At 47.1% G+C, this 17823-nt stretch overlaps 2 protein-coding genes across 3 annotated transcripts in view; one reads left to right on the plus strand and one right to left on the minus strand.

Annotated features, from left to right (window-relative positions):
- Nucleotides 1-10881, minus strand: part of slc30a6 (solute carrier family 30 member 6) — a 40627-nt gene extending 29746 nt beyond the window's left edge. Inside the window, exons 1-5 of one of the 2 annotated variants that reach the window (XM_030106333.1) lie at nt 10774-10881; nt 8642-8887; nt 7543-7589; nt 6549-6635; nt 2400-2484 (exon numbers count right to left, since the gene is read on the minus strand). In XM_030106333.1, coding sequence (XP_029962193.1) covers nt 2400-2484; nt 6549-6635; nt 7543-7589; nt 8642-8819 — 397 coding nt within the window. In that variant the 5' untranslated portion in view covers nt 8820-8887; nt 10774-10881. Of the gene's footprint in view, nt 1-2399; nt 2485-6548; nt 6636-7542; nt 7590-8641; nt 8888-10773 lie in introns of those variants that run through there. The other variant, XM_030106334.1, reaches the window with a different exon arrangement.
- sult6b1 (sulfotransferase family, cytosolic, 6b, member 1) lies at nt 10197-16541 on the plus strand. Its single transcript, XM_030106343.1, has 7 exons — nt 10197-10489; nt 12519-12634; nt 13381-13470; nt 14803-14929; nt 15107-15358; nt 16226-16389; nt 16439-16541. The coding sequence occupies exons 1-6, from the start codon at nt 10294-10296 to the stop codon at nt 16351-16353; spliced, it is 909 nt and encodes a 302-aa protein (XP_029962203.1). The 5' UTR covers nt 10197-10293; the 3' UTR covers nt 16354-16389; nt 16439-16541.
- Nucleotides 16542-17823: the final 1282 nt, after the last annotated feature.

Below are 17823 nucleotides of genomic sequence, written 5' to 3' on the forward strand. Positions count from 1 at the left end.
GACCAGAGTCCAGCACACTTTGGAGAGCCTCTACCGGGGTCCGCCATACTGGAGGGCCTCTAACGGGGTCCGCCATACTGGAGGGCCTCTAACGGGGTCCGCCATACTGGAGGGCCTCTAACGGGGTCCGCCATACTGGAGGGCCTCTAACGGGGTCCGCCATACTGGAGGGCCTCTGACGGGGTCCGCCATACTGGAGGGCCTCTGACGGGGTCCGCCATACTGGAGGGCCTCTAACGGGGTCCGCCATACTGGAGGGCCTCTACCGGGGTCCGCCATACTGGAGGGCCTCTAACGGGGTCCGCCATACTGGAGGGCCTCTACCGGGGTCCGCCATACTGGAGGGCCTCTGACGGGGTCCGCCATACTGGAGGGCCTCTGACGGGGTCCGCCATACTGGAGGGCCTCTGACGGGGTCCGCCATACTGGAGGGCCTCTGACGGGGTCCGCCATACTGGAGGGCTCTGACGGGGTCCGCCATACTGGAGGGCCTCTGACGGGGTCCGCCATACTGGAGGGCCTCTGACGGGGTCCGCCCATACTGGAGGGCCTCTACGGGGTCCGCCATACTGGAGGGCCTCTAACGGGGTCCGCCATACTGGAGGGCCTCTAACGGGGTCCGCCATACTGGAGGGCCTCTGACGGGGGTCCGCCATACTGGAGGGCCTCTGACGGGGTCCGCCATACTGGGCTCCAGCACAGATACCGCTCAGCAGAGGACGGCTCCGTGTCATTATTTATCCACATATCAAATGTAATTTGTGAAGTGTGTGTGTGTGTGTGTGTGTGTGTGCGCGCGCGTTTCAGGACCAATGACATCCTTCCATGTTCACTGCCGTTGGCTAAAGGACTGAGAGTATGAGGAGCTTTCAGTGTTTGTCTTCCACCTCATTAGTCTGAGACCACACACACACACACACACACACACACACACACACACACACACACACACACACACACACACACACACACACACACACACACACACACACACACACACACACACACACACACACACACACACACACACACACACACACACCAGAGACTTCCAGGAGGACGCTGACTGACAGGATTGAGACTCGGCCGCTGTCTGCTGCCGAGTATCGATAGAAGAGTCACCTTCCCCTGTTAGTTCAATACCTCTGCTTTCTGCTTCCTGTCTGAGCGACACCCGACGCCACCCTGTGTGTGTGTGTGTGTGTGTGTGTTGCTGAGTGATGACAGGATTCGATGTTGGTGGGAGACTCGAGCCTCGCTGACCATAAACAGCGTTCCGCTGCGTGATTATATACACTGAACCAAGACACTCAGCTCACACAGGATCAACCCTGTAGGTGTGTGTGTGTGTGTGTGTGTGTGTGTGTGTGTGTGTGTGTGTGTGAGAGAGAATATCGTCTCCTTCTGAATATGAGCTGGTTTCATCCTCTGCTCTTCCCTCACATGTGGAGTTCAGAGTCGTCCTACAAACTGACTGAACTCAAACACGTTTTAAGTGAGGCCCCTCCTGGGCTCTAGGGGGCAGTACCGGGTCATTGCAGCACCAAATGAGTCTCATCCTCTAACCTGTTGGGTGATGTTAGCTTAGTTCCTCCATTCTTTTCAAGCTGTCACTTTATTAAAGGTGACAAACTGCTCTTGCGGGCCGGGTCAGGCTGCTAACTCCCAGAATGCCCTCCGGTTCACTCCAACGCCGTCAGTCCAAAAACAGTTCAGTTTCATTTTCAGTTATTTGGTCCAAATGGACCAAAACTCACAGAACCGCATGTGTGCTGAAGACTGCGACCGCTCGATCGCGTTCTCTTTTGTAATTTGTAACCGTTCCCCTTCCAGCTGTTCCAGTTGTGTGTCTTTGTGACAGATGTGTTCTCAGTGTTGTAGCTCCGGAGGGCAAAAAGAGACGCTGTGAAGGACTCCGTTTCTTCAACGTGCCCTTTAAAGTGCCAGATTCCGACTGGAGTGAAGCCCCCCAACACACAGACACACAGACACACACACACACACACACACACACACACACACACACACACACACACACACACACAGAAAGACATGCGCACACACACAGTCTGAACCCCCCGTGGTGAGAAAACACATGTCCTTTACTTTTGTTTGAGCTGCTGCTTTGTGTGTGTGTCTGTGAGTGTGTGTGTGTGTGTGTGTGTGTGTGTGTGTGTGTGTGTGTGTGTGTGTGTGTGTGTGTGTGTGTCACGCCTGTGTGTAGCTGTCTATCTGTGTTTAGCGTGTGTCGACGGGTATCTGTGCCTGTTAATGTCCGAATGTCACGGCCTGTGCGTCTGTCAGTCTGCATGTCAGCTTGCATGTGTCTATCCACGCTGCTCGGTGTGTGTGTGTGTGTGTGTGTGTGTGTGTGTGTGTGTGTGTGTGTGTGTGTGTACCCATGCTGTTGGTGGAGCTGCACCACATCAGCAGACAGCCGGTGCACAGCAGGTTGAGGGCCCCGAACAGCAGGATCCTCCACGACTGAAAACGACAACAAACACACACACAAAAGGGAGCGTTTAAGAACAACAAAAGGAGGACAAAGTGGTTCAACCTCCGGGTCGAGGCCCATTGCAGTGGCCAGCGTCTGCTGGAAGCAGAAGCCGGCTGGTGCCTTGACTTGGAACACAGAGCGTTTCATTTCTCACTGTGAACATTTCCTCACACTTCAGTCTGAATCTGAGCCCCGCTCCTCAGTTCTCCTCTTCACACCTGGAGAACATCTGCGAACAGCACAGTGGAGCAGTGGAGGTTCTTCAGATGTTCTCCACGGTTATCCAGGAAGTTAAACAAAGACTGTTTGTTTGACTTGTGTAGAGCCGAGTTCCGTTATCGAGACGACGGGACCCGGTTTCCCGGCGGTGTGTTTGGACGCGAGGAGCCGGTGGTGTGTTTGGGTGTGTTGTGTTGCGGTCAGGAGACGCCGATGCAGACGGGATGTGGACCGGGGTCTCCGGTGTCGGCGCTCCCACCCGGAGCTCTTTGTGAGGCGGCGGCACGTGAAGGTGACCCGTCCTGTGGTCGCTGCTCAGAGCCGCCGCAGACATCGTGTAGAAACAGCACGGGGTGTGGGGAAACAAAATGAACAAGGAGAACGTGTGTGCGCGCTGCGCTGCGTGTGTGTGTGTGTGTGTGTGTGTGTGTAGTGTGTGTGTGTGTGTGTATGTGTAATTTCAGGCTGGCTCTCATTTTACTGCCTGGATGTGAATTCAGCAGAATTTTCAATGAAGGAGGAGGGAATTGTGAAAAAAAAAGAGGAAAGTCTAAACTTTCCCTCGAGCAGTGTGTGTGTGTGTGTGTGTGTGTGTGTGTGTCTAAGAGCGACGAGAAGCAGGAAAAGTGTGTGTGTGCGCGGCGGGCTGTCACTTCGTGTTGGACTCATATGTTGTGGTGGGAGCACCGAGTGCTGTGAAATCTACAATTACTGTGGTGTGCCGTGTTATGACAGCGCCGGGGCGTCTGGTGACGGCGCTCGCCGGCCGCTGTGTGTGTGCACGCACGGAGGAGTGTGTGTCCGTGCACGTGGAAGTGTGTGCAAACATAGAGACAGCACTTGGCCCCAAACACCCCCCCCCCCCCGTTCATCGTGGACGTACGCCCACACAACGCAGAGCGCCGGGCTGCGGCGCGGCACTCTGCTGCCCCCGTCTGTCCGTCCGCGGCGCCGCCGCCGGCGTGACGGGTCGGGGGGCGGATCAGTCACCGGGCCGCGATCTCTGGACAGAACAGAGGTTCTAACCCGGCTCAACAGGACAAGGGGGTCACCAGAGTGAGAGAGAGAGAGAGTGAGTGTGTGTGTGTGTGTGTGTGTGTGTGTGTGTGTGTGTGTGTGTGTGTGTGTGTGTGTGTTCAGGGATGAATACAGACTGAAGTGTCTCGGTTCAGTTTCTCCTGCAGTCACTGGGAAGCTTCGTGAATTAAGAGGCTAAATCCACGTTGGTTTTACGAGTCGCTGACTCCAGGGTGCGTTATCTTATTCTATTTTTATTTCTCACATTTAGACCTTTTGACTAGACTTGGGTCGAGTTTAAATATTCACAACATGAATGTTTCATTCCAGACGTGTAATTTTAATGCCGTCAGAGCAGGAGAAGCCTCGGCCGCCCCGTCGTCTCCGCCGGCCCCAGAAATGCTCTCGGACCTCAGTTTGGGAACCGCTGCCAATTCCCTCGTCAGAGGGAAAGTGTGTCACGGTGACTCAGACCGGCGCCGGAGTACAGTGCGTACAGGGCGGCGTGCGTTCCCGCCGCCCGGCGTTCGGACGCACTTTCCGGCCAAAACGCGTCCTGCGCTGCGGCTCGTCTGCTCCCTGCAGCCGGCCGCCGCTTTGTCTCCCGGGTGTCTGTGTTCTCCACTCAAAATAAACCGGCTTACATAATGAGGCGGCGGCGGTGGCGGCCAGGGGGGAGGGGGGAGGGCGGGCGGCGGCCTGCGAGCACGTCGGAGGACTTCTCAGAGCAGATGACGACGTTCCGCCCGGCAGCCAAGTCCCCCCTTCTCCGGACACACGGAGCCCGACCCGCTGCTCCCCGGACAGAGACGCCGGGTCAAAGACAGCAGGAGGCACAGAGGACGAGGGTCTGTCCCACCGGCTCTCCGACCGGCTGGAAGCTCACACCACCACGGTCCACTCAGGAGTCCAGGAAAATAAAAACGTTACTTAAATATTCTCAGAATTCAGAAAAATACTGAAATCCTGACTGGTTTCAAAAAGTCTCCTGAGTCTGGCTCTGCAGGTTTTTCCTTCCAACCGTCTTCTGCTGCTCAGGTGGAATTGTGCTGTTTCTCGGTGTGTGTCCATCTGTCCCAGTGTCACCGGCTGTTTCTGTGTGTGTGTGTGTGTGTGTGTGGTGTGGTGTGGTGGTGTGTGTGTGTGTGGTGTGTGTGTGTGTGTGTGTGTGTGTGTGTGTGTTGAAACACAGCAGCAGGCTCCCACAGCGCCCGAACCGGACGGTGCGTTCGGTCCGACTCGGGTTCAGGCGGGTCGGGGAACCACGCCTCGACTTTCGCCGATTTGAGCCGTTTTGGTGTCTAAGCCGAGCGCGACACTGTGTAATCCAATCTGAGGCTCAACGGGGGGGGCCGGACCCCCCGCCAGCCCCACTCACAGTGGATTACAGGACAATGAGACACACACACACACACACACACACACACACACACACACACACACACACACACACCACACACACACACACACACACACACACACACACACACACACACACACACACCTCGCTGTGTTGTTTAAAGTATTTTGGAGCTGCACATCTGTCCCTGTTTTGTTTGGGTCACTGGACTCACACACAGGAACCAGGTGTGTTCCAGGTTTTCAAGGCCTTGAGATGCTGCTGGTGACGAAACGCCTCCCTTCCATTCAGAACCAGATCCTCTAAACCAGCTGAGGGCTCCTCCTGGTTCCTGTCAGTCGGCTTTCAGTCCAGCTTTAGAGCCGATCAGACTCATTTTGAGAAGTTTCTGGAGCAGTTTCCTGAGTTATCAGTCAGATCCTTCTCTGGTGTTTTGGCTCTTCTGGACTCGGTTTGGACTCATTTTGGGGTCTCAGTCGGCGGGTTTAACACAACATTCAACAACTTTCAGGCGGTTTAAGAACAACGATAAAATTGTGCTAAACTACCTTTAAATTGGTTTAAGTTTCATAGCACCAGTTTAGGACAAAACATTTCTTAACTTTAATGACGAGGTCTGATTCGACTGAGCTTAGTTAAACCAACCTTTTCATCTTCATCTTGTCTCAGATTATTATTATTATTTTATTTGAAGCCATTTACTTTCTTGTACAGCGTTTGGGAAACTCAGGGATCTTCTACCTTGTGAGTAACAAATAAACCTCATGAATGTTTGTATTAGATTCAAAAAGTCTCAGGTGTTGGGACCATGCTGTTTATCCATTAGGACTGTGCTCAGGTGTTCAGGTCCCGGGACTGTTTGCTGTCAATGGCAAGATGCTACCTGAGAGTCAGTTTATCTATAGTTTTTACAAACCTGAACACACTCCTGAGACCTGCAGATTCCTGTGTTTCCTAGCAGGAAGCTGCCAGCCACAATATTAGGAACACCTGTTTAAATAACCACAGTACCACATTTTACCAGCAGGGGGCTTCGGGTCAGTGCCACGCTTCTGTATTTGATCATGTTGAAGCTCTCTCAGGGCCACTGTGGAGCAGTGGTTGGCACTCTTGCCTCACAGCGAGAATGTTCTGGTTAAATTAGCAGCCAAAGCTTTTCCGTGAGGAGTTTGCATGTTCTCCTCTGTGTGAGTGGGTGAGATGGACTGGAGACCTGTCCAGGTGTATCCTCCCCTCACCCAGTGTAAGCTGGGATCGGCTCCAGCACCCATTCAGACCTGGGCTGTGTGTATGGTGTGATAAAAGAAATGTGTGAGAGGTCAGATGAGAGCTGGGAGATGGTTCAGAAACAGGATTAGCAGAGGTGTTTGTGTATGAAGACGTGTCGCCAGCATGACAGGATTATAAAGTGAAGCGATCGTCCAGGTGGTGATGAAGAAGCAGTGTGTCACTCACCCGCCTGTCCGAGGACACCAGCCTGAACTCCTGCAGGAGTTTCCCAGTGATGGATCTGTGCGTCCTCCTGAACGGGTGAATCGTTCCCTGAAATAGTCACAAAAAAAAAAAAACCAAGAGTTTCCATATGAATAAGAAAAGTTCCTGTGTTTATGTTGAACACACATGAAATGGGCCACAGACCACCAAGCTCATTCACTAGATTTGTGGACCACACTGACACCTGCTGGTGGCTTTATGTATTACAACAAGACAGTTCACTTTGAACAGTCTGATGGTTCACACGACTCAGAACCTCAAAAACCTCTGAAAAATTAGAGGAAATTTCACCGAAAGGCCAAAAATGGAAAATATTCAGAGAAACACCTCTAACTGTACATTTATTAGTGCATTTGGAGGATAAAAATTATGTTTAGACTATTCTAAAAGTTTATGAGTGTGTGGGAAACAACACTTGATGTTTCATCTCTTAAAGAGGAAATCTCAGTTTTGCCATGTTCGACGTGGAGTTATCACCAAACCCAGGCGACTGAGGCTCCATCTGAAACCATCTCAAGTGAAAATGTGGAGCTTTTGTTATTTTGAGTTTCCGTTTACACGACAACGCCACTCCGAGACAATGAAAGCTCAACTTTTTTGAAACAGCTTCCAGGGTGGAACTTCTTGAAATCGCTCCTGATCTGTCGCTGCGAAAACGGGTGAAATCGAGACTTTCTGGAAAGTTCGAAAATCTGTACTGATAGATTTACGTGAAACTTTCTGGAAAACGTCACGTAAAAGCGGCCTAAAACATTGCAGAACAACTCCTTTATCTTGTCATTTTAAATACGTATTCTCCAAATGATCACAGAGAAACTGAGCTCAACTTGAGGGTTTAAAACACGCTGTGACTGAGGAAGAATGCTGAGTGAATAGAACTATGATTCTTCTTCTCTGAGCAGTGTAAACCCTGTCACCTCCTCGCTCTGATTGTCCACTGTCTGAGGACACTCACCAGGACGTAGGTGTCGTGCTCCAGCTTCTTCCGGTGCATGGGGACATCTGCGGGAGGAGAGGTCACACATGAGGACGTACGTCGCCACAGGACACACAACAATTATCAAAACACACCTTCACTGTTACCTTCGTCTCTTAAGCCTCGTTCCTACTACATAGTTTGTGGAAATTGCTTTCTATTGGGCAGTAAACACTGAAAATGATGTAGTTTTCATATTGGGCCACAAGTTGGTGCTGTTGTTTGTTTTTGTAGTGAAATCACACAAACATGCTGCAGAGAACAATTCACACTAAACATTACCAATTGGAGAGCACGACATTGGTATGGACAGACCACCAAGCTGAATTAGTGTTATGGAGACTGCAAACACTAAAGGTACCAAGTCCAGGAGAATCTGGACTGGGACCAGGGCCAGGACCAGGAGAATCTGGACTGGGAATCATGACACTCTGCAGGAAAACATTTCTCTGATTGTCCATCTACTGATCATGTGCAGAACTACTGTTTACCAGAGTAGTGCTAAGCACGAGCAGCAGTAGTAGTAGTGATGTTTCAGAAAAGTTGCCCTTTTTCCTGTTAATTACATTGTCCTCCGTCAAAACCCATTCTAATTCCACGATTTGTTCTTGTTCGGGTTCACCCTGACATTAACCCACAGACTAATGAACAGTTTCGTTCTATTACAATAACTTTCACCGCATCATAACTTCATATATAAAAACTGTCACTCTTGTCGCTATAACACAGTAATATGTTATCAGAACTTTTAATCTCAACCTTCACTCAGAGCAGAAATTCTACAAACCAGAAGACTTTGAAGTTTTCCCATGTTAATCTGCCTTTGGGACTCACTGCTAGCTGGATTAGCTTGACACACAAACATCAACAAACGGCGCCGTGTACGGGTTAAAGGCCACATAGACACCCCAACTGAATTTAAAAGAGGACTTTTAATTCAGTACTGTATATAAAACTGTCGCTGTTGAAAAGAAAGCACAGACTGAACCTTTGATATTGACAGTTATTAGCTCAGCTGTTAGCTCCCCGTCCCTCTGGATACGTGTAGTTAGCCTGTTAGCTTGTTAGCATCACAAACCTGCTTCCTTCAGGTTGAGCACGTCCACAGACACCATGTCGGGCTTGTCCAGCGGGCCCACCTTCCTCTCCGTCACCCCCGACGGCACCACGTCGGGCTTCGGCCCGAGCTTTCTGGGGTAGAAGTCCCCTCCATGGTGGTAGGAGAGCCCGGAGGACGTGGACATCATTCCGTCCATGGTGGACAGCCGCTTTCCGTCAGCACTGGTGAGGACGCTCTGCTGGGCGCATGCGCAGAGTTGTAGATCTGTACATGAACGATGAGCGGGTCCATGAAGTAAACAGACTATCTCGATGCTATATAGATCTACACTACTATGATCCGGTGACGAGACTCTGCTCTGCGCATGCGCAAAATTCATGAATCTGCTCTCAACAGTGAGTCAAGCAGGTAAATAGACCATTTAGAGTCTGTAGAGCTTTACACTTCTGAGAGTCAACTACAGCCTCAGAAAAAAACACTCAAACTACAAGACAATCTACATTTGTTTAAAAATATATTCTAAATTAAACTTTAAAAGTTGAGCAAAGCCATAAAAATGATCATACAGAATAATTCCCTTGAGGAAAATCCTCAATCCACACTGACTCATCCAATTTCCAGGATACAGTGGGCAGCCACATTACAGAGCTCCACTGAGATGATGAAGGGCAAAGGTCATGTTTGGGAAGGAAAAGTGGTGGCTGGTCAGCTGTGGAAAACTCCCAATACCAAACGCACTTCTCTATCAACTGGGCCACAATGGAGGCAGCTGCCATGCAAGGTGTTCTATTCATCCAGTAGAAGCATATTGGGGCTCTGGTTCAAGGATATTTTGAACTAATTCAAAAAAGAAAAAAGACACGTTGACATCTAGAAATGAACCTACAACCACCCGACAGAGAGATGACCAGCCTACTGGCAGCAAAATCAGGAATGTCCTTAAGCCTGACAATGTTGGCAGAGGAAGACTTTATGGAGTTCATATGAATCAATAGTTGTAGTAACAGTGCTGTTGTTGTCATTATTATATTGTTTATGAATGCTTGTAAATTAGGAAACAGGAAGTAAAGAGTTGTAACATTTGTGTAAATAGAAAAGTTGGGATTCGATTTAGATTCAGCTTCTTCTCACTCCTTTTGGAGGTTATTGATCGTCTTTAGATGTTGTTTTCTTTTATGTTGAAATGTTCAAAATAAACTTCCAAAATCAAATTAAATCAATCAGATTTACTCCAATTTCCACGAATTTCACTTAACTCCAGCAAGGCCTGAGGATAAAACTATTCTTCAGCTGAACATCCAGAGAGCTCCTTCCATGTTTGTCCAAGAGTGACAGGAGTGAAGAGGAAATGGGATCAAGTTCAGGTCCCCATTAGTACAGAAACACACACACACACACACACACACACACACACACACACACACACACACACACACACACACACACACACACACACACACACACACACACACACACACACACACACACACACACTCTCTCCAGAGTAGGAGGAGGTGCCTGCTGCCTCCTCCTCTTCCTCCTCCTCCTCCCCCTCTCTCCTCCCCACAGCTGCTCAACACGTGCAGCAGCTGCAGAGAACTGGAATCAGCCTTCAGTTCCTCATCTGAGTGGACATTTCGGAGCCGAGACGCCTCACAGACGCCTCCAGGATGACCGGGAACAACTTCGCGGCCATGATGAAGTCCAAGGTGGAGATGGCCAAGCAGATGAGCGAAGAGGATAAGGTGTTCAGATACAAGGGGATCCTGTACCCGCTGATCGTTTGCCCCGAGAGCCACCTGAAGGCCTTGGAGGGCTTCAAGGCCCGGGAGGACGACGTCGTGCTGGTGGCGTACCCCAAATGTGGTGAGTGATCCACGACGGGAAGCAGAGAGAAGCTCCTGATGGAGACTTTTAACTCCCGTCCTCACCTCCAGGTTCAAACCAGGGGACGTTTCACCAGTTTGACCCCATCTGACCCCATTTCATCCCCTCTAGGACAGTTTGAGTGAACACCGTTCACTCTTCTAACCTCCAAGCTTTTACTTTTTGAGGCAAAATGAATTGAAGTTCGTCTATTTTTCCAAAACTACAACCCGGCTCAGTTTGTTTTGGATTTTGAATTTCGAGGAAACAAAATAAATAAATACCAGTCTAGGAAGAGGGTTGTGCTTCTTCTGGATGCTAAAGCGGTTCAGGAACTGCAGCGTCCAGACGGGAGCGTCCGGAAGCTGGGAGGTAAACAGAGGAGAGACTCCGGCAGGAATGCGGCTCTGCAGGAAGAGCTGAACTTTGTGCAAATTACCCTTTAAACGCTGGGCAGCATGGAGCTTACTATCTGCCCTCCACCCCTGCACCGCCCCGCCCACAAAGCTGCTGCTGCTGCCTTCTGATAACCTCCTTAGCCACCAAACGCGTTTGATGTGGGCGAAGCCAGGAAGCTGCAGAAAGCTGACCTCTGGTGCCACTTCACCGAGAGGAGCCGTCAAAAACATCAACCTGCAGGGAAAATATCCACTTTTCCCTCAATAGTCGGCTCTCTTATGTGAAGGCAGCAGAACCGATTTGAAAAACATGAACCTGAAATAAAAATGTTTTCTACTTCTTTGCTTGAATTTACATAAATCTGCATGTCATGGTTCAAAAAGAAAAGTGAAATAGGTTACTTTTTCATGGATTTATAAACTTTTTCAAGAAATCCAAGTGTAAAGTATAAAACTTTAAGTAAAAAACGTGGCTTCATCTTGTTTCGTGCTCAGCAAACTTCTCTTTTTTTATGATAATTAGTTTTTTATGCAAAAGAAAGACAAACCAACCAGTTTTGTGGCTCATCTCCTCACGTCAAGTGATTTTCTGGTCAGTTATAGTCCCGGTTTGTCCTTAAATGCCCCGCCGGGGCAAAAACTTGCCCCGCTGGCTCCGCCTCTGATGACATAAGTGTTTTCCTGGAGTTTTTGTGGGATAGAAGTGCGTGGTGCCTTCACTGTCTCCGTCTTTGCCGTAAATGCTCCCAGCTGTGATTCATGCTAAAAATGATTGAGGTCTGGCTGATGCACTCATTACCAGCGAGCTCAGTTCTACAGCACAGCTCTGCAATACGCAGCTTTCACAAAATTATGCATGAAAATGTTGGGAGAGAGTTAATGGGGGTTAAACCTGGGGTGTTGTTGCAGATGGGGTTGTGAGAGTGAGGATAGAAAACACAGAGGGTTGTGCTTTCCTCAAGAATATAAGTCAGGATTGTCTGTTTATTGTCACAATAAAGTATACGGGGGGTGGGGCGGGGGGGGGGTTATTTAAGGAAACCAGGGTCAAAGAATCGGGAGTCACGTGACAAAGATCAAAGACAAAGTCTCGACGGAGTCTGATGGAGACAAAGAAGAAACAGAAAAGATAATCAAACTATGCATGAAGGCGGGATTGGGGAGGGGGACTAACGAGACTGAAATGAATTATTAAAAGACAAAAAAAAATTAAAATGAGGAAAGAAACATGCAAAACTGATGAAAAACAGATAAAATGAATAAAACAGCTAAAATGTTGAAATGTTCTACCAAGAAATGCTAAAAAAGAGTGAAACTGCTGAAAAGAGGTGAAATGCAATGAAATGTTGATGGTTTTTGTTCATGTGTCGGGAAACTTGAAGAACCGTGTTCAGCTTCAACCTATTTGGCTCATTGTAAACTTGATTGGTCACAAAAAAGGCTCTTTTCAATCATAAAGGTTCTATCGGATTTATTTGATCTGCTTGAAATTTAAAACTGTATCTCACAGTAAAGTATAAATTCTGCTACATTTATATTCATATAATGTTCATAATATGATGAAATTTGAGCTATGAAAAGCATTTTTGATCAGCTGATGTGGATTTCTTCTGGTTCTGTTGTGTCTGCAGGTTTTAACTGGATGGTCGGTGTACTGAGGAAGATCATTTCAGAGGTCGCGGGCGTGAAAGCAGACGGAAACGGAGCGCCGCCGCTCATCGAGTTCATGGGCCCCGAAGGAGTGCAGGTGGTCACTGCACAAATAGCACAGAAATACAGATGAATAACACATCAATCCTTGTAAATTTGCACAAAATAACATGCACATTTGTACAAGTAACACGTGAATCGTATACATACATAATGTAAACTTCCACAAGAAAACAAAGAGACCTGCACAAATAACATGTAATGCTGCACAGATGGCATGCAAAACTCCATAATTAACATGTGAAACTGTACAAATAGCAAGTAAATCCGCACAAATAACTTGTAAAACTGATCCAATTAACCCAAGAAGGCATTACTTTGTATTTATATCCATGTGATATTATTGTGTATGTCTTTTTTTATTGCTGTGTGTGAGGAAGGACCTCATGTCTCTCGGACCTGTTTGGATGTGAGCTGTCACATGTTGAGCAGCAGCTACAACGTTCCACATCAGGTGTTCATGGTTTCTGCTGGTTTCACAGTCCAGTGTTTATAGACTGTTATATCATCAGCAAAGTTCAACATCCGGTCTGTCAAAAGTGTATGAAGGCGACGGTTTGAATTAGATTCCATTCGATTATGCTTCCATGTTTTACTTTAAGATCCCATAATTAATGAATGATCCCCGACTCAATCAGGTCGTTTTCTGCCGAGTTATGGAATACGATACATTAAATCTCACAAATCAGCTGCCACACCTGTTCACCTCAAATTTCTCATTTCCAGCTCCAAAATGTGCGGTGCAGGGTGTAGAGTTTGGAACTGACAGATCTGTCCTTCCAGGCTGCAGAACAAGCTCCGGCTCCAAGGTTACTGGGCACTCACCTTCACCCCGACAACATCCCCGCATCCTTTTACCAAACAAAAGCCAAGGTCAGGTTTTTTTTTTATTTGCCAGGAGTCATCAGTTTTTCTATCTTCAAGCGTCGACCGCAGAGAATCCATTAAGAACTCATTTGATTTCCTTAAAAAATAATAAAAGTGTAGTTTTATGTAGCTGTTCATGTTGTAATGGTTTGAGTTAATCATGTCAATATGTCTGAAGCACTGTGGAGGTCGCATTAGCTTTAGCATTAGCTACTGTCAGGTCTGTGTGGGTCAGTCTGATTCATTCATCTGAAGTTAAATCAGTCAGTGGGAGGAAGATGCTCTAGAATCTGGTGTTACTGTAATTATATGATGAATTTAAAGGAATACTCCACCCAAAAAACGATTTGGCCTCATTTTCTACTCACCCTCATGCTGAGAAACACTCTGGAGCACTTTTTTGATGATTCAAATGCAGTTGGAGATGTTTGGGGATTTTCGTGGTCAACAAACAGGGACCGACAGAGCCCGACAGAAAAAATGGTCCATAAAATCCACAAAACGTTCCCATTTCCTTCATACTGCTCGTCCGCTGTAATCCAAGTGTCCTGAGCACGTAACGTCCATAATTAATTCTTAACGAGGTCATTTAGTACATTTTAAGAGCCCAAACAGGGCGCTCTCATACAGCTCCATTGCATGTCTGCGCGCGCACCCTGAACTACGGAAGCCGCGGCAGACCAAGCAACACGCTTGTGCCCTTTCAGCAGGACACCGAATTCAAAGCTTTAAAACAGTAGCCAATCACTTTTGTGATTGTCCACAGCTCGGTCACTCACAGCAGAATATAAACAGCGGAACTTATTCTTCTACGCTTGCAATTTAGAAGAATAGTCGCTGAAAGCGCGCAAGCGTCTGGCTTGGTCTGCCGCGGCTTCCGTAGTTCAGGGTGCGCGCGCAGACCATGCAATGGAGCTGTATGAGAGTGCCCTGTTTGGGCTCTTAAAATGTACCAAATGACCTCGTTAAGAATTAATTATGGACGTTACGCGCTCAGGACACTTGGATTACAGCGGACGAGCAGTATGAAGGAAATGGGAACGTTTTGTGGATTTTATGGACCATTTTTCTGTCGGGCTCTGTCGGTCCCTGTTTGTTGACAACGAAAATCCCCAAACATCTCTAACTGCATTTGAAACGTCAAAAAAGTGCTCCAGAGTGTTTCTCAGCATGAGGGTGAGTAGAAAATGAGGCCAAATCGTTTTTTGGGTGGAGTATTCCTTTAAGGACATTAAAAAATCATCAAATGTTGAAATTTGTGGCTCTGCTGTCATTCAGTTTGAGTTTCACTGGCTTTGAAGAATAAAGTCAGACATGTTATTTCTTCTTCTTCTTCAGATGTTGGTCATCTTCCGGAACCCCAAAGACACGGCGGTCTCTTTCTTCCACTTCAACAACAACAACCCGGTCCTCCAGTCTGAACCTTCCTGGGACACCTTCTTCTCCAAGTTCATGAGCGGAGACGGTGAGCCACCGAAAACATTCACGGCCGCCGGTTTTTCATCATGACACCAGTGGAAAACCGAGCGTGAGGAGTTCCGAGTCGCATGTGTGCACTGATCCCGGATGCTCTCTGTACTCCTGCTCTGCACCTCAGGTTCTTGAAGGAAGAAATGTTCCTTCTGGTTCTCGTTCTGTTTAGTTCCCTGGGGCTCGTACTTCGATCACGCCCTGAGCTGGGACAAGAAGATGGACGACCCCAACGTGATGGTGGTCACCTTCGAGGAGCTGAAGAAGGAGCTGGCCCAGGGCATCCGCCAGATCTCCAGCTTCTTCGGCTTCCAGCTGACGGAGGCCCAGGTGCAGCAGATCGAACACGACAGCACTTTCAGCGCCATGAGGAGCTCCGCCACCGCCTCGCACGGCAACATGGGAAACGTGTTCTTCAGGAAAGGTGCTCAAATCAGGGCGGTTCCGTCCATGACTGTTCGATCCAACAGAGACCCTCGATCAGTAGTTCTAGTTTCATCCTGGAGAAATCCTGCCCAAACAACACATTACCCATAATCCCTTGGTTTAAAAAAACCTACAATGTTATCCAAATATGGCAGTGAAGTTGATTTGAAGTGTTTGGAGACCTCTGGTGGTCAATGTCGCTATGACAGCCTCAATGTTGGGAGGTAAAGAAGAAAAAATGCTCAATTATTCAATCAAACTTACTAGAGTAAAGTTACTCTTACTACCTCACTGATCTCCAGTACTTTATCAGCAGAACTGAGAACATCACAATAATGAAAGTAGCTGAATACAAAGTAAGAGATTATGAGTGAAGCTGTCACTTTTCTCGTCATGTTTCTCTTGAAACATTGTCGTGTTAACAGGTCCTGAAAACGATGGCTGATTTTAAACACAGAAGTCAATTCCTGCATTTTGAAGGGTTAGGAGAGAAGAATTGCAAACATGAGAAGAAGTGTCAAACATGAAGAAGCTCATTAATACTGATAATCTACAGGTTCTGTTGAGGGTTTGATCAGAATGAAGGAAAGGTTCATGCTGACCACCGGTGGTGGAAGCAGGACTGCTGGTGTTTCGTCAAAGCATCCCTGAAGCTCACAGTTATATTTCATACGTCAACATAGTTTTTTTTCTTTTCATGCAAGTCGGTGTTTGAAACATGCCTTTTTTCACGTTTCGACGACATTCTTCCATCTTCATCAGAAACGTCTCGTGACCTTTTTGATGAAGACACAGGAACTCTGTGGAAACATACCAAAGGTACTGCGAGTTTCCAGAACTTCATTTCCTCCACGTCTGCACGCAGGTGAGGTGGGAGACTGGAAGAACCACTTCAGTCCAGAACAGAGCCGGGAGATGGACGAGGCCTTCAACAAGCACCTGGCGGGAACCCGGCTGGGAGCCAAGCTGGACTACCAGCTGCACTGCCAGTAGAACGCCCACCCTGCAGTCCCACGCCTCCACCCTGCAGTCCCACGTCTCCACCCTGCGGTCCCACGTCTCCATCCGCCAGGAGAAGCACCTCCACCGCCGTCTGATCGCCACACCGCCCTCAAAGGATTTCAACTTGTTTTGACTCGATCATTGTTACTCAGTCCTTTCAGGATTCAAATTAGATTCTACAAAGATACATTTTTATGTTTCCTTTAAGATCCACAGAGGCTTTGTGAACGTCAATCGTTAAATGGATTTGAAACCAACGCAGTTTATTGTCATTCAGAACCTGTTTACACAGAGTTTTCTCAGGAAAATGGAAAACATTTGTAGTGGTTTCAGGGTTCTTCATTTACGCATCAACAGTGCTCATTGGAAATATCTGAACTCACTGCTGGTACAGTCGAACATTTCCAAAACCCGGTGATGTAAACGCAAAACTTTTCTGAGGCAAGAATGATGAGTTATCAATTACAGCGCCGACAAGCAAACAAGTCATGTACTCAGCGTTGGGTTTCTTCAGTGTTCCTAAGTCAGAAGAAACAAGTTGAAGCAGCTTTCAGTTCCTCCTCTCCTGGAACACACTTCCTGCTGACGCACTCACTAATATCAGATCAGGACTGAACATTATTTCCACAGATTTTAGAACGAACAAATGACTTATTTATATGTCATAATTCTCCTTATGCTGTTTTTAATTCCTTTAAGTCGCATTGCGACAGTGATCTGTGTGTTGGATGTGTAGAGTCCATTGTTTACGAAGGTACCTGGAACTGGGTGGGTACTGCGGTTCTCAGAGCACCGAACGTTTGTGGGTGATTTGGGACGTCGGACACCAAAATTTGGAAAAGCGTAAAGTGCAATATTCCAAGTACATATTTTACTAGCTTCTAATTATCTTTTAAAAGTTCTTTTATCTTGTTTTATTTCTGTGATTTTGATGTAATTCTTTGTATTTCTTTGCCTTTGTGAAGCAGTACGAATTGCTTTGTTGCATAAATGGTGCAATACAAATAAACTTGCTTTGCTTTGCCTTCCTAACTTTATTACTTTTATTATACCATCTATAAATGTCTGTTTTTATCTAAATTATTTACTGAGTTACCACCTTCAGCAATTTAATTGAACTTGCTTTAATTCATTGTACACCTTTTTTGCTTCTCCATTTGAAACACATTTCTTTGATTATTTTGTGATTGATTAATTTAGAAAAAATAGACCAGTCTCTCATAACATCTGATATTGTCTTGCATATTTTAATAATTCAATTCAAAAATATTTTTTTTATATTCAGTTACTTTGCTGACAACTTCGATTCAAGATGCATTTCTAACTTATTAATATAAGATTTTCTCACTGTTGTTTATTTTCTAAATATTAATTTACAAATAAGAATTGTAATACCTTTTTGCTGGATTCTATTTTTGTAGAACCTTTTAAAATGGATAATTTGTTTCTTAATGCTTGATT

Source organism: Salarias fasciatus, chromosome 13, assembly GCF_902148845.1.
Source record: "Salarias fasciatus chromosome 13, fSalaFa1.1, whole genome shotgun sequence".
Taxonomy (NCBI): Eukaryota; Metazoa; Chordata; class Actinopteri; order Blenniiformes; family Blenniidae; genus Salarias; species Salarias fasciatus.